Source organism: Kogia breviceps, chromosome 5 (genome assembly GCF_026419965.1).
Source record: "Kogia breviceps isolate mKogBre1 chromosome 5, mKogBre1 haplotype 1, whole genome shotgun sequence".
Lineage (NCBI taxonomy): Eukaryota > Metazoa > Chordata > Mammalia > Artiodactyla > Physeteridae > Kogia > Kogia breviceps.
Window position 1 is genome coordinate 31,038,532 of NC_081314.1, and position 22,160 is coordinate 31,060,691.

Sequence of the window (22,160 nt, forward strand, 5' to 3'; positions counted from 1 at the left end):
TTCGGAGCTACAGTTGAGTCAGGAAAGTGGTTTGGGAGCAAGGCTGGTGGGGTGGGAATTCCAGGTGGGAGAGGAGCCCCCGCAGGGACAGCCAGGCCCAGGCCAGCAGTGGCCGCGGCACAGACGGGAGATAGCACAGACCCAGAAGCTGCAGCAAAACATTCAAACACACACACACACACACACACACACACACGCACACACACACACACACACACACACGCAGCCTTTTGATGGATTAGACTGCGTGCAAAGAATTCCCAAAAAGGATCAGAAGCAAATCTGCAACAACAACGAGAAACTAAGAAAAAAATGTTACCAGAACGTATCAGGAAAGGCTAATATCCCTAATAACACAAGGAACTCCTGAAATCAGTCTGAAAAAGGCCAACAACCCTCATGTTTGTATTCTCTGCAAAGAATATGAACACAGTTCACAACAAGGGAAATTCAAAAGACTCTAAAATAAAATGAAAGGATGTCCAGACTCACCCATAAACGATGCAAACCTGCTACAGGTAGAGGGACAGCTATGAACGCAGAGTCTAAACTCCGGCCTTCTCAAAGCTGAAGTCGAGTCATGGGAGACAGAAAATTAAAAAGCCAGTAAATACAACACTCACTGTGTCCGACAGTGGTGAGTGTTTTGGAATCAGTGAGGCAGAGGCGGGGACGGGGCAGGGGCAGGGGTGGGCAGCGTCTCTTTTCAATGAAGTGCTCAGCCAGGACCTCAGGGAACCGCTGACATCTATGCAGGCGTGATTGGAGGCAGAGAGCACGCTTATCAAATATCTGGAAGGAGATTATTTCAGGAAGATGGGCCACCTGGCTACAGTGCTGGGAGCCAGGGGCCGGGAGGGCAGGAGCCAGGCGACAACGGGCCAGGCTGTTGTGAAGACACCAACTCCGCTCTCAGAGAGATGGAAGCTCTTCCTGAGGGTCTGAGCAGGAGAGTGGCTGCATCCGATAAGCAGGGGGTGAGGGGTGGGGGTGAAAGCAGATGCTGGAGGACCACCCAGGAGGCTTTTGCAACCATCCAGGCCACTGAACGGCTTGATCTGGGGGGGTCTGGGTGGTGGTGATGGCTATCAGCATTTATTCATGGATTGGACGTGGGTCAGGAGGAAAGAAAGAGGGCAGCACTGCAGGATTCTTGGTTGGGGTCTCTTTACCAAGATGGGGAGGACTGTAGGGTTAGAGTTTGAGAAGGAAGATCAGAGGTTTGGATGTAGATGTGTCAAGTTTGGTATGCCTGGCTGACTTCCAAGTCTAAAGTTCGGAGAGAGGTCCAGACTGGAGGTGATGAATTTGGAAGCCACGGGCACGAAAGTGGTCTTTCAAGCTTGGAGACTGAGACCTTCTAAGCAGTGACGATGAATAGAGAAGATGGAGCCCTGGGCTTTCACCGTTTGGACGTTGGGGAGACACAGGAGAGCAACCCCGGAGGTTAGGGTGCAGCCCGACGGGTAGGAGGAGGACACTGTGATCTTCTGGAGAATGAGGTGTTTCAAGGAGATGCCACTTTTCATGCATCAGATCCAAACGTTCGTATCAAAGACCCCAAAGTTTCGTCACACACAGATCATGACTGATGGGTGGGAATATAGGGGAAACTGGGAACTGTCACATTGTTAGGGGGTATAAATTGGGTCCACACGTAGGGAAGGCCACATAGCAGTAAATTTCGGAGTTATGAATCATGTACACTTTGAACCAGTAATTCCTATTTATTTGAGAGTTTATTCTAAAGATTTGATCACATATTTGGGGAAATATCTGAGTATAGAGTTTTCTGTATAACACTGAGAACAGCCTAGATGTTACAACCTACGTGTTCAATAGGAGGGTTCTTGTTAAATATGTTATGATAGATCCATATGATGGGACATTATGCTACCCCTTCAAAAAGAATAAAGAAATATGTATGTGTATATATTCACCTGCACAGACACATAGACTACACATATATACCTATATAAGGAAGATCTTATATACATATAAAGATAAAAAACCATATGTATGTGTGTGTGTGTATATGTATATATACATAGTTTAAAAAGGCAAGGCAAACAGTGTGTGCTATTTGCTCATGTGTTTTTCTAAAAATTAATTTATTATTTATCTTTGGCTGTGTTGGGTCTTTGTTGCTGCGCACGGGCTTTCTCTAGTTGTGGCGAGCGGGGGCTGCTCTTTGTTGCAGTGCGCGGGCTTCTCATTGCGGTGGCTTCTCTTGTTGCAGAGCACGTGCTCTAGAGCGCAAGCTCAGTAGTCGTGGCACGCGGGCTTAGTTGCTCCGCGGCATGTGGGATATTCCCGGACTAGGGCTCGAACCCATGTCCCCTGCCTTGGCAGGCAGGGTCTTAAACTCTGTGCCACCAGGGAAGTCCCTGCTCATGTGTTTTAAAAGGTGAGGCAGGAAGCTAGAGCCTTGTGAGATGCTGAGGGCACCGCTCTCTCAGGGAGGGGGTAACCGCGGTTGCCCAGTGGGAGAAAGGTCGTTCTCCGTATACCAGTCTATACTTTTTAAATTGTTGAGCCGTGCGACTATATTATCTGTTCAAAAATTAAAATAAGAGGCATAAAAAGAAAGGGAGAGGTGGACAGGGTTGCGTCCCGAGGGCCTCGTGTGTTTGGGTGATCGTGCCCAACTGGTAGAGGGGAAAGGACTGACTTCCGAGGGCCATCCAGGCAAACGTGTCCTCCGTGTGAAAAGCTCATCTTTGAGTATAATTGGGGTGAAGAGGCCGTTTTGTTTCTCAACACGGTGAAGTGAGGAGGGTCTGCTGTTTGTTCCTCGTCTGATCCCAGCCCAGGTGAGTCCCGTGGCCCGTGTTTAGAAGGGTGGCATGGTCACTGGATTCCACAGAGGACGCGAGGGAGGCCCGTCCGTCTCACCCGGAGTCCCCAGGTGGAGCGCTGGCACGCCGCCCTCACGCAGTCCATTCGCAAAGGGTAATGCTGTGGGCGTGGCATCCTTCTGGGTTTCAAGGGTATATTTAAGAGACCTAGTTTATCTATTGCACCTAAGATAGGTAAATGGAATGGGATTGAAGAGCTCAAAATCCATCTGAAAATAATTCGGCTTTTGCTAATGCCAAGATTGTTTGGGAAGAAGGCCGAGAGAGAGAGACTACCAACTGGAACTGTATGAAACGTCATGAGACATTTCTGCGTCTCCATGGAGATTATGGTGTCAGCGCCCACGTGCTGGAGGCACACCCAAACTTCAGACCCCTGGGGTTTGGGGGGCAGAGCGTATAGTTTACAAAGCCTGTATATTTTAACACGTTCTCTGTATACATTAGTTGGAAAAAATGATCCATATTTTGTTCTCAAGGGACTTTGATGTTGTGACATGAGACCATGGGGGTTTTTTTGGTTTTTTTTTTTTTTTTTTTTTTTTTTTGCGGTACGCGGGCTTCTCACTGCTGTGGCCTCTCCCGTTGCGGAGCACAGGCTCCGGACGCGCAGGCTCAGCGGCCATGGCTCACGGGCCCAGCCGCTCCGCGGCATGTGGGATCTTCCCGGACCGGGGCACGAACCCACGTCCCCCGCATCGGCAGGCGGGCTCTCAACCACTGCAGCCACCAGGGAAGCCCGAGACCATGTTATTTTGCGGTACTTATAAAACTTGACAAATTGACCTCTTGAGTGAGATCCCAGGTAGACTTGTGTTATATGGAATTCCATCTTCCAGGAAATAGCTCACTGTACCTAACTTGGGAATCTGAAATAAATTAAAATTATAAATATATACTTCTTTTGTCGCCATTTGAAATATTCTACCCTATGATTTGGGTTTCTATTTTCAACACACATAGAAATATTTTTGCACTGGGTATGTTTGTGATAAAAGAGCTTTTTAAGATAGCTAAGTAAAGTTTCAGTTGAAAAAGTAATCTTTAGGTATATAAATTTAAGATCAATATGTCTCTTATGGAGTAATTTTTTAAATTATATTTGCTTTTGAAAATTTTGAGCCGTGTGCTACATGGTACATTTTCGATTCAGATCATTTAGATTGGTATCGAAAATCCCATCCAGAATGTTTGAAAGGTCATCTGCTTCATGTTTGGCATGAATAAATGCCGTTCGTTTCCATCGAAGAGGAAATGCTGCCATGTTTCTGACTGAGCCCCCCCTTCAAGGCAAAGCCTCATTTTCATATCTTAGTATTGTATGTATCATGTACTTTAAATTTTTTATTTTATTTTTATGGCTGTTTGGTTTTCATCTAGGTTTATCTGTGATGGGAGGCAGGAAACTTGATAGGACTGGAAATTTCTCTTTACTACATTCCATTATATTCAGTTGCTCTATTGTTCTTAGCTAATGCAATTATGTATCATCTTTACACTTCTTTATTTTTTAAAACATGATAATCTGTCAGCACTACATTCCATCGTTTGTCATTAAGCTTTAAACTCCTCAAAAACAAACCCTTTAAAATATTTAAGTTGCAGTGTTTTGAAACAATAATTGGAAAATTATGTGAAACAAGAACCTCCCTCTATAAATAATCTGAGCTGTTTAAATTTTTGAGAGATGACATGGAAAGAAGCAATAAATTTCCAAAACATTGTTCTTTACATAAAAATCAAATAATATACTTTTGTGTGGCCATACCAATTTTTAAAATTTAACCCTGTGGCTATAAGTGGAAAGGTCCACCGTGGGCCCAGGGCCTGGCCTTGTGTTTTGTTTGTGTGGCCTGTGCCTTCTCTTCCCTTTAGAACAGAATGAACTATATATACTCTCGCAGCAGTCACTGACTATGGCCTTTCCCTTTGCCCTTTCTCTGCTGTTTGATGACCTACTGTTTATTTTCTGGGTTCTCAAGTTCATTACCAGAAAGGAATTTGAGCATTCCAGAAGAAAATGGTATACATTCTTCTGCTTAACATTCCAGAAGAAAAATAACCCACAGCTCTTTTCTAGAAACACAAACTTGGGGTCACAGAGTCGGAGGAACCTAACTGTAGGGTCTTTGGCACAGAGCAGCCAAGGCGCAAAGACAATCTGCTTGACGAAAGAGCAGCCACAGCAGGCCCAGCCAGGGCTGTGCTTGAGATGTGGTCGTTTGCTGCTTTCTAGACTTTTACCCCAAGTTTTAGTTCATGTTTCCAAGCATGTCATTGAATTAGTGTAATATGCCCACAGCCTTCAAACTTTCATGCTTTTGAACACACTGTATATTTTGACTGTTAAATGATGTAGCACTGTGAAATTGTTTCACATCATGTTTTTCAAAAGACTGTTTACCTAGTTAGTATTGGTTTTCAAGTGAAGTGTTCTAAAACTTAACAAAGATGTTAATTTCTTTGGCCAGAATTAGCTGTTATCTCTTGCCTCACTTAATGACATGGGCTGGCAACTGCAGTGCCTCCTCTTTTACCAGCTCAGGAGGAGCTGGTTTGGGTAGTTTTCCTGCATCTTCTTATCCTTTTAAGAACTGTAAAGGCTCCACTTAACAGCATTATTACAAGCCTGCCTGCGAGGGCGGCTTCTAGGCTCTGCACCTGTGCAGGGCCTGTCACCCTAAAATATCAGCAACGTAGAGAGGCAGGCAAAAGACACATTGATAATTGGTAAGCAAGGGACATGCAAAAAATCAGATATTTACTTTGTGTTACGTACAAAGGGATGCTTGCCTGTCTGTGGAATTAATAGTGTAGTTAGTAAGAAAGCGGGAAGCAGAACTAACCTCCCAAAGCTGCCCAGAGGACCATCATCATGAGCGACCAGGTCTTATTCCTGAGCAAAGTAATAGATGCAGGCGTCCTGAGGCCCAGCCTGCACCCCGTGGCCACGGCTGAGCCATGCTGGCTGCTCCCGGGCCCCATCTGTGGGGGACAGGCACCCCCAGATCACCTTTCTTTCATCGGAGTTCAGCATTCTTGTCACTCCACTGAGCATACTCTGGCAGGAAATGATAAGAGCTCCCTTTCTTCCTTGTTATGTAAATTTTCAACCTAATTGCTTACAATTTTATAATAGGGACAAGGGCGGTCAGCTCTCTCAGAGGTGTTTATTCTCATCTTCTCTCTACTCACTAAGGAGAAAACACAGAATGGTTGTCCTCAAGTTTTCAGAAATTTCAACTTTTCTGATTGGTTATTTATTTCTTAAGATTAATCTTTACATTACCAGTTGTAATTTATTCTGTAAAGTTTTACATTGTAATACATAGTCCTTGCATGCCTACAGAATCTCCCTTTCATGGTATGATTCCTCATACAAAAATCCTAATTTGCTACTGCACCTACAGAGTTTATTTTGGCATTGATTAAAAAAAGCAGAAATTGTACATGTTCACATTTTTGTAATGCTATTGCCCTATTTGCTACTCTAAGGCCTGTACACTCAGCCATTGTATTCCAGAACAAAGTTATAAAGATTTCTTTACGAAATGATTGTCAGTGAGCAGATAATATAAGCACTAGTCCCCTTACCCTGGCTTTCTCCCCATGCTTCTAGAAGTCTGTAGCTTTTTACAGTGTTCAGCATACTTAAGTAATGGGTCTTAACGGGACTCAACACAGCAGATGGTCAGACGCCCTCCCTGTGCATGGAGTGTGATCAATACATGTTATTGGCTGACCAATTAGTGTTATTACTTCAAGCATCAGAAATTACTTTCATTATCCAAAATGATGAGACCTTTTGTATCTCAGTGTTATGACTATTGACTACTGATTACAGAAACAGAGAACTATTGTGAAAAATCCACTTGTTAAAGAAATCTGAGATAATAGTTCAGTTTTATCTCTTCAAGTAAATATTCCCAATTGTTTCATATTGGAGTCCTTTTTTTAAAAAGGTGAAACTAGAAAACATTAAAAAAAATCTTGTTCGAGATAAAATAATTTAGAAATAGATATTTGTATATGTGAGCTGGGCCAGTCATTTACAAAAAAAAAAAAAGTAGAATCTTGACTGTCTTGCCCATGTCTGTCTGTCTGTCTGTCTCTTCTCTGGCTCCTAACCCCACCACCTTCAAACTGTAACTAAAGAAGAAATTTTAAAATGAAAACAACTTAGCTTCTTCGTGGGGGGCAGGGGAGGGAAGGTGGTAACTTAGTCTTAAAGTTTCTAGTTATCTGATTTTCACCATCTACTTTAAAACTCTGCTCTTCACACAGATGGTTTGACTTACAGGCGGAGGAGAGATGCTGCTTCTAAGTTTCTTAATAAGATAAGGACATTTTCACTGAGCTAATGTTTCTTTGCTGAAAATAATTTGGGAAATAGGGAGAACGTTACTTAACATCTAACCCAGACAGCTTCTTTATACGCACCATTGATGTGAAGACCTGTGACGTGTTAGAATAGATTGCCTGGTAATTTAATATCAAGGGAATAATGCAGTTCGCATCTTGACGTATAATCAGATTTCTTTGTTATATATGGGCAAACCCAGTTCCACGGCATGATATCATTCTCTCTCCCCTTGTATTCCCTTAGAAGAGGGTCAGTGCCTGTCTGATACCCCTGCAGTGTTCTACCTCACTGTGTAATTATTGGATATACACAACCATCCCAAGAGCTCATATATATATTTTTTAACATCTTTATTGGAGTATAATTGCTTTACAATGGTGTGTTAGTTTCTGCTTTATAACAAAGTGAATCAGTTATACATATACACATGTTCCCATATCTCTTCCCTCTTGCGTCTCCCTCTCTCCCACTCTCCCTATCCCACCCCTCTAGGTGGTCACAAAGCACTGAGCTGATCTCCCTGTGCTACGCGGCTGCTTCCCACTATCTGTTTTACATTTGGTAGTGTATATATGTCCATGCCACTCTCTCACTTCATCACAGCTTACCCTTCCCCCTCCCCATATCCTCAAGTCCATTCTCTAGTAGGTCTGTGTCTTTATTCCCGTCTTGCCCCTAGGTTCTTCATGACTTTTTTTTTTCTTAGATTCCATATATATGTGTTAGCATATGGTATTTGTTTTTCTCTTTCTGAGTTACTTCACTCTGTATGACAGACTCTAGGTCCATCCACCTCACTACAAATAACTCAATTTCGTTATATGTGCCACATCTTCTTTATCCATTCATCAAACACATGAAAGAATGCTCAACATCATTAATCATTAGAGAAATGCAAATCAAAACTACAATGAGGTATCACCTCACACCAGTCAGAATGGTCATCATCAAAAAATCTAGATAAATGCTGGAGAAGGTGTGGAGAAAAGGGAACCCTCTTGCACTGTTGGTGGGAATGTAAATTGATACAGCCACTATGGAGAATAGTATGGAGGTTCCTTAAAAAACTAAAAATAGAGCTACCATATGACCCAGCAATCCCACTACTGGGCATATACCCTGAGAAAACTTTAATTCAAAAAGAGTCATGTACCAAAATATTCATTGCAACTTTATTTACAATAGCCAGGACATGGAACCAAGAGCTCATATTAAGGGCTGGGATTCTTGTTTAGCAATAATGCATGACAGTTGGGAAACCGTAGGCCACTGGGCTCAGACAAACCAATATTCGAGTTTTTCTTTACCATTTCCTCCAGAAAGTTCTATAGCCTCTTTCCAAGTTTCCTATATAGTAGGTGTAAAGTGCCTGGCGAATTGTCTTTTGTTTCCCTTGATCATGTCTTTGGCCTGGACTTTGCATATCACAGGGGAGCAGTGAAAAGTACAATCATGCTGTACAGATCAAGGTGAGAATCCTTTTATTTCCTTAAAAAATAAAATCAACATATGCTACATATAAGTGGATTGGCAGAATGTTTGCAAAGATTAGTCTATAAGTTAATAATATGAAAATCTTTTTAAAGAAACAGGTGTGTTATGTAGCAAACCAGACAATGAAATAAATGATAATGGGACTGATGGTCTTGACCACTTTTTTAAATGTGGGGTTTTATATTTTTAATGTAACTTTTCCATTTTTCAACTAATCACCTTTTTGTGCCCATTTTTAAAGAACTTCATTAATAATACACTTTTCACTTCCCTGTGGACTTTTACTGGGCTATAGCTATTTTAAGAGGGGGAGGATAAGGGGGAATTGTCTCACTTTTTCATAGACATATAGAATATGAGCTTTTTAGATAGCTATACTTGTTTCCTTAAATGTTTCCCCATTTCATCATGGGACTTCCCTGGCCGTCCAGTGGTTAGAACTCCGCACTTTCACTGCCGAGGTTGTGGGTTCCATCCCAGGTCAGGGAACTAAGATCCTGCAAGCTGTGCAGTGTGACCAAAAAAAAAAAGTTTCTCCATTTCATCCTAATCGGTATCATTTTTCATCATCTTGACTGTGTTTCTCCCCTGAGTCCTCAGTCCTTCTCAAGGCAGCCTCTGGCCCTGTGTTCTTCTGAACTTTCTGAAAGCTGCTTTCTTAAAATCTAGGACGGATGTTTGTCTGAGCTCAGCATTCCCGCCTTCGGCTGTTCCGTGCTTGTGTTACCTGCGGGTTCTTACCTGTTGGTTGGAGTGAAGCCCCGCGGGGCAGTTCCGGTCACTGTCTCATCACCTTAGTGGTCAGATGGTCAGCAAGGCGAGTTAAACCAACTGCCTCCAGTGGCATGAGGCTCCCAAGCATACATCTGGGTGGTTGAAATATCCGCCAGTACTATTGTGTCACATCTTTGTGCCAGTATTGAGATTTGTAATAAGAAAGCGTCTCAGAAAGCCCGCTTGTGGTCAGGCAGCTGTATGGTGTGGTCCCGCGATGACGTCACAACCATTTTCCTTCCCACGCCCCTTGGAGACCATACAACTCTATACCTTCTTGTTACGCAGAGAGTTACCGCTCCACGTCTTCTCCTGTGTCTCTTCTCTTTCCCGTGTTCCAGTCTAGATGTCCATCTACTGAGCCTCAGTGATGCTTATAAGACCGTAATGTTTCCTGACTATCCGAAATAGAAACATTATGAATACTAACGATCGATGTCCTGAAATCCAGATCGTGCTGAAGTATTAAAACTTAAGACCCATCAGGGTCCTACCATCGGGGCCTCACCTGGCCGTGTTCTAGGAAGCGGGTCTGAGTCATCACAGCACACCCCAGGGAGTCTCTCAGACCTGACCAGGGAAAAATTGTGTGTGTGTGTTTTACTCTAACAGAAATCCTGGGTTTTAGAACATCATCACCACCTACTCATGGTTATTATTATTATTATTATTTTTTGTGGTTCGCGGGCCTCTCACTGCCGCGGCCTCTCCCGTTGCGGAGCACAGGCTCCGGACGCGCAGGCTCAGCGGCCATGGCTCACGGGCCCAGCTGCTCCGCGGCACGTGGGATCCTCCCGGACCGGGGCACGAACCCGCATCCCCTGCATCAGCAGGCGGACTCTCAACCACTGCGCCACCAGGGAAGCCCGGTTATTATTTTTTGTCTGTCTGTTTTTCCCATCTGTTAAGCCAAGCATGTCCAGGAAAGTCAGAACTAGATATGGGGGATGCAGCCCCCCCATGTGAGCCAGGCCACACAGCAGTGCGCTGGAGGGGGTTTAGTGACCGAGTTGCGGTGTTGGCAAAAGAGAGGCTAGATTAAAGGAGAGTGGTCAGTGTGGTAGTTTCCTAGTCAATGTAATCAATTTTACTAATTACTGTTCTTTTTTGAAACCAGGGAGGTTCTTAAGCCTTATTAGCATGACAGGAATTAGGGCCATAGTTCTATTAGGAGGGGAAAAAGTAGAGAAGAAGGAAGACTAGATCGGCAGCTTACTGTATTTATCCTTTGTGTCAACTCTCCTTCACTGTTTAAAGACACTAAGGAATAAAGTTACTGTCAGTCACGATGTAAAGAGATGCTCTGAAACGATGTTGCATAGAAAGGGAGTTAGAAATCGGGATGCCCAACAGTAAAAATGTACGAAAGAACGCCAGAAATGTCTTGTAAAAATTACAGCTGCTCCAACATTATTTGTAATAGCAAAAGATTGGAGACAATGTCCATCAGTGAGGACTGGTTAAATAAATGCTGGCTCATCCACACAATGTGGGAGCCTGTGTAGGTGTTAGAAAAAGAGTGAAGAAGTGCTGGATACGCTGGCAGGGAGTGATCTCGACTACGTAGTTACCTGAGGAAAAAAACCACGGTACAGAGCAGTATGCATGGCATGCTGCTTTTGTGCTAGAAAGGGAGGATTGTGGATATATGGACACATTTGCTTAGATTTTCAAGGAGAAACAAGACAATAAAAGATAAATTTAAAACTAAGAAAAATGTGTGGTGGGGGGAGGGATCAGAGTAGAGGAGACCAGGAAGAAAGTAAGAGTTACCTGAATGCACCCTGATATGTAGTTTGACTTTGGAATCATAAGACAAATTATATCCAAATAAGCAAAATCACTTCCCACCCGCGTGGGGGAAGGAAACAAATGAAGGGAATTATACTTTGTTAAGTGACATATCCACGTAAAGAAAATAATTATTCTGATAGACCTTAGAACACAATACTTTTTCTGTACATTCTCAATGAGATACTCTAAGGACAAAAAAAATGCAGAGTTTAAATTGTATTTAGCGGTCTTACTCTTGGTTATGTTTGTGTGGTTAAGAATTAAGATTATCTACCTAAGAGGAAAAAAATAAGCATAAGATTTTTTTTAATTATGTAAAATTCCTGTATACTTAAATTTGAATTAGAAGTATGAGCAAGATCTTATTCTTCCCTTGAAAAACAAACTCCATGTACCTGAGATCTGTTCAATAAAAAGGCCTAGAAAACAGTGGAAACTCAGTAACAATGAGCACTCCTAGCCCCCAGATTGTGGTCTTTAAACACCTTTCCCCACTGTAAGAGTCCAGAGGTCCCTGGAGAAATGCCTGGTTCCATGTCTGTGATGAGAAATGTACTTGGTAAGTCTAGAACATCTTGTGCTGGAAAGCAAGGGACATATCAAAGACTAATTAGTGATTTCAGAAGAACCTAGGAACCCACCTGCAGGGTTCCCATTGGCCAGAGATGGGATAAGTGACTGCAGATTAAAAGGAAAACTTTCCATGAGTTTTCATGATATTAAACCAGGAAAAGGACTGTCACACCACTCCTGCATTCAGGCTATTTTGAATGACGATGGGGGATACGCATTGATTATGTACATTATTCAGAGTTAGAGTTCTTGGGCTTTCTCCCCATCCCCTCCCCTCTACAGTAGGCTTGGGGTCTGACCTCAGATTGACTTTTACTGGGACAGGAAATACATTGCTTTGCACTCTTTTCATCCCTAATTGCCAACATCATGAACTTGGCAGAGCTGAAATCTGCCTCTGAGATTCCAAAGACCTGGATTCTGGTCCAGCTGCTTCCTCCACAGCCTCAGTGTCTCTGAACCTGGCTGAACCTCAGACTCCTCAACTCTAACGTAAGAATGAGGCTGATCACCTGTGACCTGCAGCCCTTCCAATCCACGAGCACCCACCTCTAAGATGCCTTCTGCCTCATGGATGCCGTGAATTTGCAGTGTTTCCCCCATTGTTACATTCTTAAATAGACACTTTATGAAATCTCAGTGGAGAATGGAATCGTTTCAGCTGTACCTAGAAAAATAAATATTGCCGGCTCATTACCACAGATTGGGTGGGGAAGTAATATCCTTTGTCTTTCTGTTTCTTTCAGCCATGGAATTCCATGAACACTTGCACAGCATAGGCACCAAGGAAGGTTTGAAGGAACGCAAACTGCAAAAAGCTGTGGAGAGCTTTACCTGGAATATTACCATCTTAAAGGTATTTTCCGAGTTGTTCCTGATGCTAGTGATTTTGCATCCTTGTTCAGCATGTTTCTTCCTGTTAGTATACCATTTCCTGCACTGTACATTACCAGCCACTTGAAGCTATGGCATGGTCACAAAAATCGAATAAGAACTCTGCTTTCTGAAGCGTCTGCTGCGGGCACAGTAGCTGGGCAGTGCAGCTCAGAGGGAGAACAGGGGACTCGAGCAGTTGGCACCTTGTGGATTCTGCCAAGAAGGGAAAGGATCTTCATTTCATCATTAAAGCATTGTAAAGTTCATAAATGCCAGTTGCTACATGTGAAATAGAAAGCATTGATTACAGAGGAATGACTGGGAATTTGAAGATTCTAGTTCTTCAGATTTCATTCAATGCTTTAAAATATAATCACAGCCTTAATGTCAATATGATCCCAGGGAAAAAGTAGGAAAGAATTGTGGGGGGCATAATCAAAAGAAATATGTAAAGGAATTGCTGTTTGAAAAAAATTTCCCTTCAAGGGAGAAACCATCTATATCTGTTTGTTTATCTGCTTCCTTCTTTCTTTCTTTTCCTTTCTCTCTGTCCGTCTCTCTCTCCCTCCCTCCCTTCTTCCCTCCTTTCCGTCCATCTTCCTATCTCAGCATGACCATTTAAAAAATTAACTTTTATTAGCTTTATTAAAAAAGTAATATATTTTCATTATAGAAAATGTCAAAATAGCATAACCAAAGATAAACATAGTCCCACCATCCACGGTCTTTTGCTGTACATTCTCCCAGTCTTTTTCTCTATGGTATATATAATATGACATGATTTTAAAACTAATGTTATGTATGTGCCTTGGAACCTTTTTTGCATTTTGTCTCTCTGATCTTTTCTTTATCTCAGTGTTTGGGACCTTGAATAATAATAACACAGAAACATTATTTCACTCTGGGCCTTGGACAGCTCAATGTAAAATGACTCTCCAGTTTACTCTCCAAACTTTCTTCTCAGTTGAATTCAAAAGACATTATCACAGCTGCCTCTTTTAATTTCTCTGTTCCCCTTCAAGTTAAAAGATCCATCCTGCATCCCCAATTTTCAAAGTAATATATACTCATGTAAAAAAAATTTGGGAAATACATACATGTAGATGATAATAAACTACAATTTAGACAAAAAAAAAGATCCATCCTGCGGCTGACAACAGTTTTCTGATGTAATTTAATGAAAAGTCACCCTTTCAAAGCTAGCCAACTTGCACTTTCTCATCTTAAACCCTTACTCATTTTTATAATAAGTCATTTTCTAAACTTCTTCAAATACTTCCCTTCCTACACATGTACTTTTTTGAATCTCTGGATCTTCTGCTTAGTATTTAACTCTGATCATTTGCAGTTCAGTAAACAGCAGATAGAAAAATTTACAATGAAGAGGAATTTGGCTTTACCACTTGCTGACTCACTCCCAGCCAGAGATGGGGTGTATGTACACTACAAATTTCCTGCAAACCTCAGGAAAAAATTGCATCGTAGTTTATAGCCCTACTATAAGAACAAATGCTCATTTGGCTTTTATTTTACTATAGGCAAAAACAGAGTTAGGGACCAAACTTTCGTCTGTCAGCTATCCTTGCTACTCCATTCTGGTCCAGGAACCAGCAGCCAGGGCATCACCTAGGAGCTTGTTCACATTGCAGACTCCCGGGCCCTGCCCCAGGCCTGCTGAGTCGGAATCTGCCTTTTTACAAGATCCCGGGGGATTTTTATGCACATTATAGTTTGAGAAGCTCTGGGCTAAGGACCCCTGAAAATGGGAGGCTGGCGCACATATTCATGAAAAACAGCTGACATAAAGTAATGGCTCAGGTTTTAGAAACATGACATTGAACCAAACAGCTACACTGAGGAAACTATTTTCTTTTGAATTATGTCCAGGAGATAGAATTAGCACCTCAGACTTACGTACATATGGAAACAACTGTATAGAACAGGGTAATAGAGCTTTTTAAAAATTCCCAGGGTAGTATTTACTGTAACTGGTGTTTGAGTATGGTGGAACCCAAGCGCTGAGTGGGGAAGAGTTGGAGAGGTCTGTGTGTCTTTTCTGTACAATAGGAGGACTTTTTTCTTTGCTGCATATTTCACGGGTTTAAACTTTCTTTAGAAGAATCAGTGCCTGTGGAGTTTTAGACGTGAGTTTGGGTCTGAGTTGAGCTCCCAGCCTTTTCCTGGCAGGAGGGGATGGGTCCCTTGAGTTCCCCTCACCACCTGTTCTTTGCGCAGAACTTGGAGGGAGTCCAGCCCTTCAGGGCCCTGTGTGGTATGTAGTTGGCAGCGGGTGCCCTCATGGGGGCACAGAGGCTGGGGGAAGTTTCCAGACTTTCCCTCCAGATGTGCTGAGGGAGCCCCAGAGCTGTGAGGCCAGGTGTAGAATTACCTGGGTGCTTAAAATACAGTCTCCTAAGCCCCACCGCAGACCTCCTGGGTCAGCATCTCAGGGGTGGATGCAGGAATCTGGCTGTGTGACACCCTAAAAAATTGAGTGCCACCACTCTAGAGTCAAATCAGAAGTGTCTTTCCTTCTGAATCACCCCACTCACGTGAACAACAAGGGAGGCAGGGTGGCCAATCATCGCAGGATGAAGGACTTGCAGTGTGAGAGCCAGGGTGATGGGTCACCCCCAGAGCAGGCGCCCGGCCACAAACTCCTTTCGTCCAAGGGTGTCCAGCCCAGTATTCATGAGTCTTTGCTGGCTTTGTTTAGTTTTTTCAACTTTAAGAGTTGCTTTAAAATACAGAAATGAATGAAGGAGAAATGTCACACCTGATTCCACACCCAGAATGACCCGCTGTTAACATCTTGGCATATTTACTTCCAGTCATTTTTTTCTTTGAATAAAAATCATTCATTTGTTTTTGTAAATATGTCTTCATTATAATGAACTTTTTTAATGTATAAAAGATAAGTTTTAAAATGATGTCAGATCCTCCCTCTGAGAAATAATTATCATTAAATGTAAGTGACCTTATTCCAGGAACCTTTTTATATGCATATGGATGGATGAATGGAGATACATGTTTTTTGATCCTGAGTCATACTTTTTTCATGTTTTTCACATCCTTGATATTGGTGTGTATCTTATAATGCATGGCATCTTTGCATTGTAGCCTAGTTAAATTCGAGTGATTTTCTTCCTTAGTGGTGTATAAAATAGTGGTATGTATGTCTCATAAGTACTAGTGTCTCAGTTATTATGAAATAAGGTATATCAGTAGATAGAATCCTACTATAATTTCTCTATTTAATTTTTTTAAGTACTAAGTTTCACTTCACTTAATTTAACAGGAAAAAAGCAAACCATAAAGAAACTAAATGAATTGCTGAACAATTTTTACCCTAAAGGTTTTTCTTTGCTATAAAATCCCTCTGAGGTTAAGAAAAGAGATTATGAAAAATGTTAATTGGAGTCATTTTCTTGGGTTTTTGAAAGCCATACATGTCAGTTATAAGCTTTGTTGGTTGCCCTTCTGCTACGAAAGATGAGTTAGCACTTTTTAATATTTCTGGGTGGGGAGATAGGCATATTGTTATTTTTCCATTATCCAGGTTTATACATCACCAGTTGGTTCCAGACTGTAGTTCCCATGTTGCTTGCTCTAAGCTCAATATTTAAACTGGTTCGCTGTCACCACCAGTCCAAGATATCGCCCATGCTTTTCTGTAGCCTGAGGGAAGGGCGGAGAAGAGAGAAATCTCAGCTGGGGTCATAGACAGGCTTTGTTTGGCTACTTGGACCCAGCTTTCTCAGAGTTTGTAAATGTCCTGTTCAAGGGTTTCTGCTGCATAATTGGGGAGAGGGTGTAATTCGTTACCGCAGGCTTCTGATTGCTTCTTTAATTCAGAAGCCAGCCCTCAAGACCTCACACTCATTAGATAGCACCATTCTCTCTTTTTTGATGAGCATTATTGAGGTATAATTTACATAAAATAAAATTCACCAATTTTAACCACACAATTCAATGAATTTTGACAAATGTATATAATCATGCAACCTACCACAGTGATGATAGAGCATCATCCCTAGACGTTCCTTTGTGCCCCTTTGTAGTAAACTCCCCCACCTTGCTCATCGCTGGTCTGATTGCCATCTCTAGTTTCACCCATTCCAGAATGTCACATAAGTGGAATCATGTAGTAATAAACTTTGTGCCTGGCTTCTTGCATTTAGGATAATGCTTTTGAGATTCATCCAAGTTGATGTATGTTTCAGTAAGCTATTGCTTTTAATTGATGAATAGTATTCTATCCTATGGGTGTACCACACTTTGTATGTTCACTAGTTGATGGACATTTGGGTTGCTTCCAGTTTTTACCTATTAAGAATACAGCTGCAATGAACATTCACATTCAAGTCTTTGTGTGAACATATGTTTTTATTTTTCCTGGGTAAATACCTATGAGTGGAATTGCTCATATGGTAAGTGTATGTCAGACTTTATAAGAAATTGCCAACTGCTTTACAAACTGCTTTATGAACTGTTCCATTGTGAGTTCCCTCCAGTAGTGTTATGAGAGTTCCAGTTACCCCACACCCTTGTCAAAGTTTGCTATTATCAGTTTAGCAAGTCTAATAAGTGTATAGAGTTTGAGCATCTTTTTGTTGGGGTCTTTGTTTTTTTTAGGTTTTTTTAAAAAGATCATGATGGGCCTTAGTGTGGCTTTCTTTATGTTTCTTATGCTTAGAGTTCTTTGAGGTTTTTCTATATATGGATTTACAGTTTTCATCAAACTTGGAAATTTTTCAGCCATAGTTTCTTTAAATTTTTTTCTGTTTTACCCTTTCTCTCCTCCTTCTGTAACTCCATTTGTACATATGTACTGCTTGATACTATCCCATAAGTCACAGATGCACTGTTCATTTGTTTAGGCCTTTTTGCTGTTTTTTTTTAATAGTTTCTAGTGCTGCAAGCAATGCCAGTCTTCAAGTCTTCAAACAATACTGCTGTATGTTCTACAGCATCTAATCTGCCATTAATCCTGTCCAGTGGGGTTTTTATTTTGAATTTCCTGCTTCTCTTCTTTGTGCTCATGATATCCTCTCCCTCCCTTTGTGCTCATGATACAGTATCCTATTGTATATTTAAAATAGCTGTTATAGCCCTCCCTCCCTCTCCACCACTACCCTTGCAGCCGCTTTGCCTCCCTGAGATCCAAAGAGGGGCTGCTGGGCTCTGTTTGGGAAGCTCTCCAGGCAATGAGCTGGACCTTGTGTCCATACCCCTTCTCCCAGGGCTCCCTGTCTTGCACTATCTGAAAATCATTGCTTTATATATTGTGTCCAGATTTCTAGTTGTGTGTCAGCCCCATTCCTAACTTTTCCATGTCACCTCTTTCTTCCCACCCCCTGTCCCATCATTTCTTCTCCTCCATCAAACAGAAGTAAAAGGAGAAAGACACTCAGTTTACATCTCTTCAGGTTGGTGGGCTGTTAGAATTTTCAGGACCTAAATGGGAAAATAATTTGAAAAAGAATAGATATATATATGTATAACTGAATCACTTTGCTGTACACGTGAAACTAACAGCATTGTAAATCAACTGTACTTCAATATAAAATAAAAAATTTTTAAAAATTCATTGCAGAACTTCCTTCCTATATGCCTGATGAAATGAGCAAAAAGAGTAAAACTGGCAAACACACACACACAAATACACAAACACAAGCAGCCACCCCACAAAGAAAAGGGTATAACATAGTTTAATAAACTTCTAAAACTCACAGAATTCATACTGGCAATTCATAAAAATCCTGAACATTGGGGTACATGTATCCTCTCAAACCATGATTTTCTCCAGATATATGCCCAGGAGTGGGATTGCTTAATCTTATGGTAGCTCTATTTTTTGTTTCTTAAGGGACCTCCATACTCTTCTCCAGAGTGGCTGTAACAATTTATTCCCACCAACCCTGTAGGAGGGTTCGCTTTTCTCCACATCCTCTCCAACATTTATTGTTTGTAGACTTTTTTTCTTAATAAACTTATTTTATTTACTTATTTTTGGCTGAGTTGGGTCTTTGTTGCTGCACGTGGGCTTTCTCTAGTTGTGGTGAGTAGGGGCTACTCTTCGTTGTGGTGTGTGGGCTTCTCATTGCAGTGGTTTCTCTTGTTGCGGAGCATGGGCTCTAGGTGCGCAGGCTTCAGGAGTTTTGGCATGCAGGCTCAGTAGTTGTGGCTCACGGGCTCTAGCATGCAGGCTCAGTAGTTGTGGCACAAGGGCTTAGTTGCTCCGCGGCATGTGGGATCTTCCCAGAGCAGGGCTCGAACCCATGTTCCCTGCATTGGCAGGTGGATTCTTAACCTGTGTGCCACCAGGGAAGTTCCTTGTTTGTAGACTTTTTAATGATGGCCGTTCTGACTGGTGTGAGGTGATACCTCATTGTAGTTTCGATTTGTATTTCTCTAATAATTAAAAATGTTGAGCATCTTTTCATGTGCCTCTTGGCCACCTCTATGTCTTCTTTGGAGAAATGTCTATTTAGGTCTTCTGCCCATTTTTTGATTGGGTTACTTTTTTGTTTGTTTGTTTTTTGATAGAGCTGCATGAGCTGCTTGTAAATTTTGGAAATTACGCCCTCGTCAGTTGCATTGTTTGCAAATATTTTCTCCCATTCCGTAGTTGTCTTTTTGTTTTTTTTAAATTTTCTTTGCTGTGAAGAAACTTTTGAGTTTAATCAGTTCCCATTTGTTTATTTTTCTTTTTATTTCCATTACTATAGAAGACAGATTGAAAAAGATATTGCTGCAACTGTTGTGCCTATGTTTTTCTCTAAGAGTTTTATAGTATCTGGTCTTACATTTAGGTCTTTAACCCATTTTGAGTTTATTTTTGTGTATAGTGTTAAAGAATATTCTAATTTCATTCTTTGACATGTAGCTGTCCAGTTTTCTTAGCACCATGTATTGAAGAGACTATCTTTTCTCCACTGTATATTCTTGCCTCCTTTATCGTAGATTAGGTGACTATAAGTGCATGGGTTTATCTGTGGACTTTCTGTCCTGTTCCATTGATCTGTATTTCTGTTGTTGTGTCAGTACCATACTGTTTTGATTACTGTAGCTTTGCAGTATAGTCTAACGTCAGGGAGCCTGATACCGCCAGCTCCATTTTTCTTTCTCAAGATTGCTTTGGCTATTCAGGATCTTTTGTGTCTCCATACAAATTAAAAAAAATTTTTTTGTTCTAGTTCTGTGAAAAATGCCATCAGTAATTTGACAGGGATTGCACTGAATCTGTAGATTGCCTTGGGTAATATTGTCATTTTGACAATATTGATTCTTCCAATCCAAGAACATGGTATATCTTTCCATCTGGTTGTGTCATCTTTGATTTCTTTCATCAGTGTCTTACAGTTTTCAGAGTACAGGTCTTTTGCCTCCTTAGGTAGGTTTATTCCTAAATATTTTATTCTTTTTGATGTGACAGTAAATGGGATTGTTTCCTTAATTTCTCTTTCTGATCTTTTATTGTCAGTGTATAGAAATGCAATAGATTTCTGTGTATTAATTTTGTATCCTGCAACTTTACCGAATTCATTGATGAGCTCTAGTAGTTTTCTAGTAGCATCTTTAGGATTTTCTATGTACAATATCATGTCATCTGCAAATAGTGACAGTTTAACTTCTTTTCCATTTTGGATTCCTTTTATTTCTTTTACTTTTCTGATTGCTGTGGCTAGAACTTCCAAAACTATGTTGAATAAAAGTGGTGAGAGTGGACATCCTTGTCTTGTTCCTGATCTTAGAGGAAATGCATCCAGGTTTTCACCATTAAGTATAATGTTAGCTGTAGGTTTGTCATATATGGCCTTTATCATGTTGAGGTATGTTCTCTCTGTACCCACTTTCTGGAGAGTTTTTTATCATAAATGGGTATTAAATTTTGTCAAAAGCTTTCTCTGCATCTATTGAGATGATTGTATGGTTTTTATTCTTCAGTTTGTTAATGTGGTGTATCACACTGATTGATTTGTGGATATTGAAGAATCCTTGCATCTTGGGATAAATCCCACTTGATCATGGTGTATGATCCTTTTAGTGTATTGTTGGATTCAGTTTGCTAGTATTTTGTTGAGGATTTTTGTGTCCATGTTCTTCAGTGATACTGGCCTGTAATTTACTATTTTTCATGGTATCTTTGTCTGGTTTTGGAATCAGTGTGATGGTGGCCTCATAGAATGAACTTGGGAGTGTTCCTTCCTCTGCAATTTTTTGGAATAGTTTGAAAGGATAGGTGTTAACTCTTCTCTAAATGTTTGATAGAATTCACCTGTGAAGCCATCTGGTCCTGGACTTTTGTTTGTTGGGAGTTTTTAAAATCACAGTTTCAATTTCAGTACTTATGATTGGTCTGCTCATATTTGCTATTTCTTCCTGGTTCAGTCTTGGAAGATTGTACCTTGCTAATAATAAGCATTTGTCCATTTCTTCGTGGTTGTCATATAGTTGTGTGTAGTATCTCTTATGATCCTTTGTATTTCCGTGGTGTCAGTTGTAACTTCTTTTTCATTCCTAATTTTATTGATTTGAGTCCTCCCACTTTTTTTCTTCATGAACCTGGCTAAAGGTTTGTCAGTTTTGTTTATCTTTTCAAAGAATCAGCTTTTAGTTTCATTGACCTTATCTATTGATTTCTTCATTTCTATTTCATTCATTTCTGCTCTGATCTTTATGGTTTCTTTCCTTCTGCTAACTTTGGGTTTTGTTTGTTCTTCTTTCTTAGTTGTAAAGTTAGGTTGTTTATTTGAGATTATTATGTTTCCTGAAGTAAGATTGTATGGCTGTAAATTTCCCTCTTAGAACTGATTTTGCTGCGTCCCATAGGTTTTGGATCATCATGCTTTCATTTTCGTTTATCTCGGTATTTTTTTATTTCCTCTGATTTCTTCAGTGATCCACTGGTTGTTTAGTATTGATAGCATATCGTTTAGCCTCTACATGTTTGTGTTTTTTACAGGCTTTTTCTTGTAGTTGATTTCTAATCTCGTAGTTTTGTGGTTGGAAAAGATGCTTGATATGATTTCAATTTTAAAAATTTACTGAGGCTTGCTTTGTGGCCCAGCATGTGATCAATCCTGGAGAATGTTCCATGTGTACTTGAAAGGAATATATACTCTGTTACTTTTGGATAATGCTCTAAAAATAGCAATTAAGTCCATCTGGTCTAATGTGTCATTTAAGACCTGTGTTTCCTTATTGATTTTCTGTCTGATGATCTGTCCACTGATGAAAGTGGGTTGTTAAAGTCCCCTACTATTATTGTGTTACTGGTAATTTCTCCTTTTATGGCTGTTAGCATTTGCCTTATATGTTGAGGTGCTTCTATGTTGGGTGCATATATATTTACAGTTCTTCCATATTCTTGTTGGATTGATCCCTTCATCATTATGCGGTGTCCTCCTTTGTCTCTTGTAACA

At 40.9% G+C, this 22,160-nt stretch overlaps 1 protein-coding gene across 2 annotated transcripts in view; it reads left to right on the forward strand.

Annotated features, from left to right (window-relative positions):
* The window catches only part of PLCL2 (phospholipase C like 2), a 194,243-nt gene that overhangs the window by 152,470 nt on the left and 19,613 nt on the right, over nt 1-22,160 (forward strand). For both annotated transcript variants that reach the window (XM_067033827.1, XM_059065026.2), the window contains exon 5: nt 12,603-12,712. In XM_067033827.1, coding sequence (XP_066889928.1) covers nt 12,603-12,712 — 110 coding nt within the window. The remainder of the gene's footprint in view (nt 1-12,602; nt 12,713-22,160) is intronic.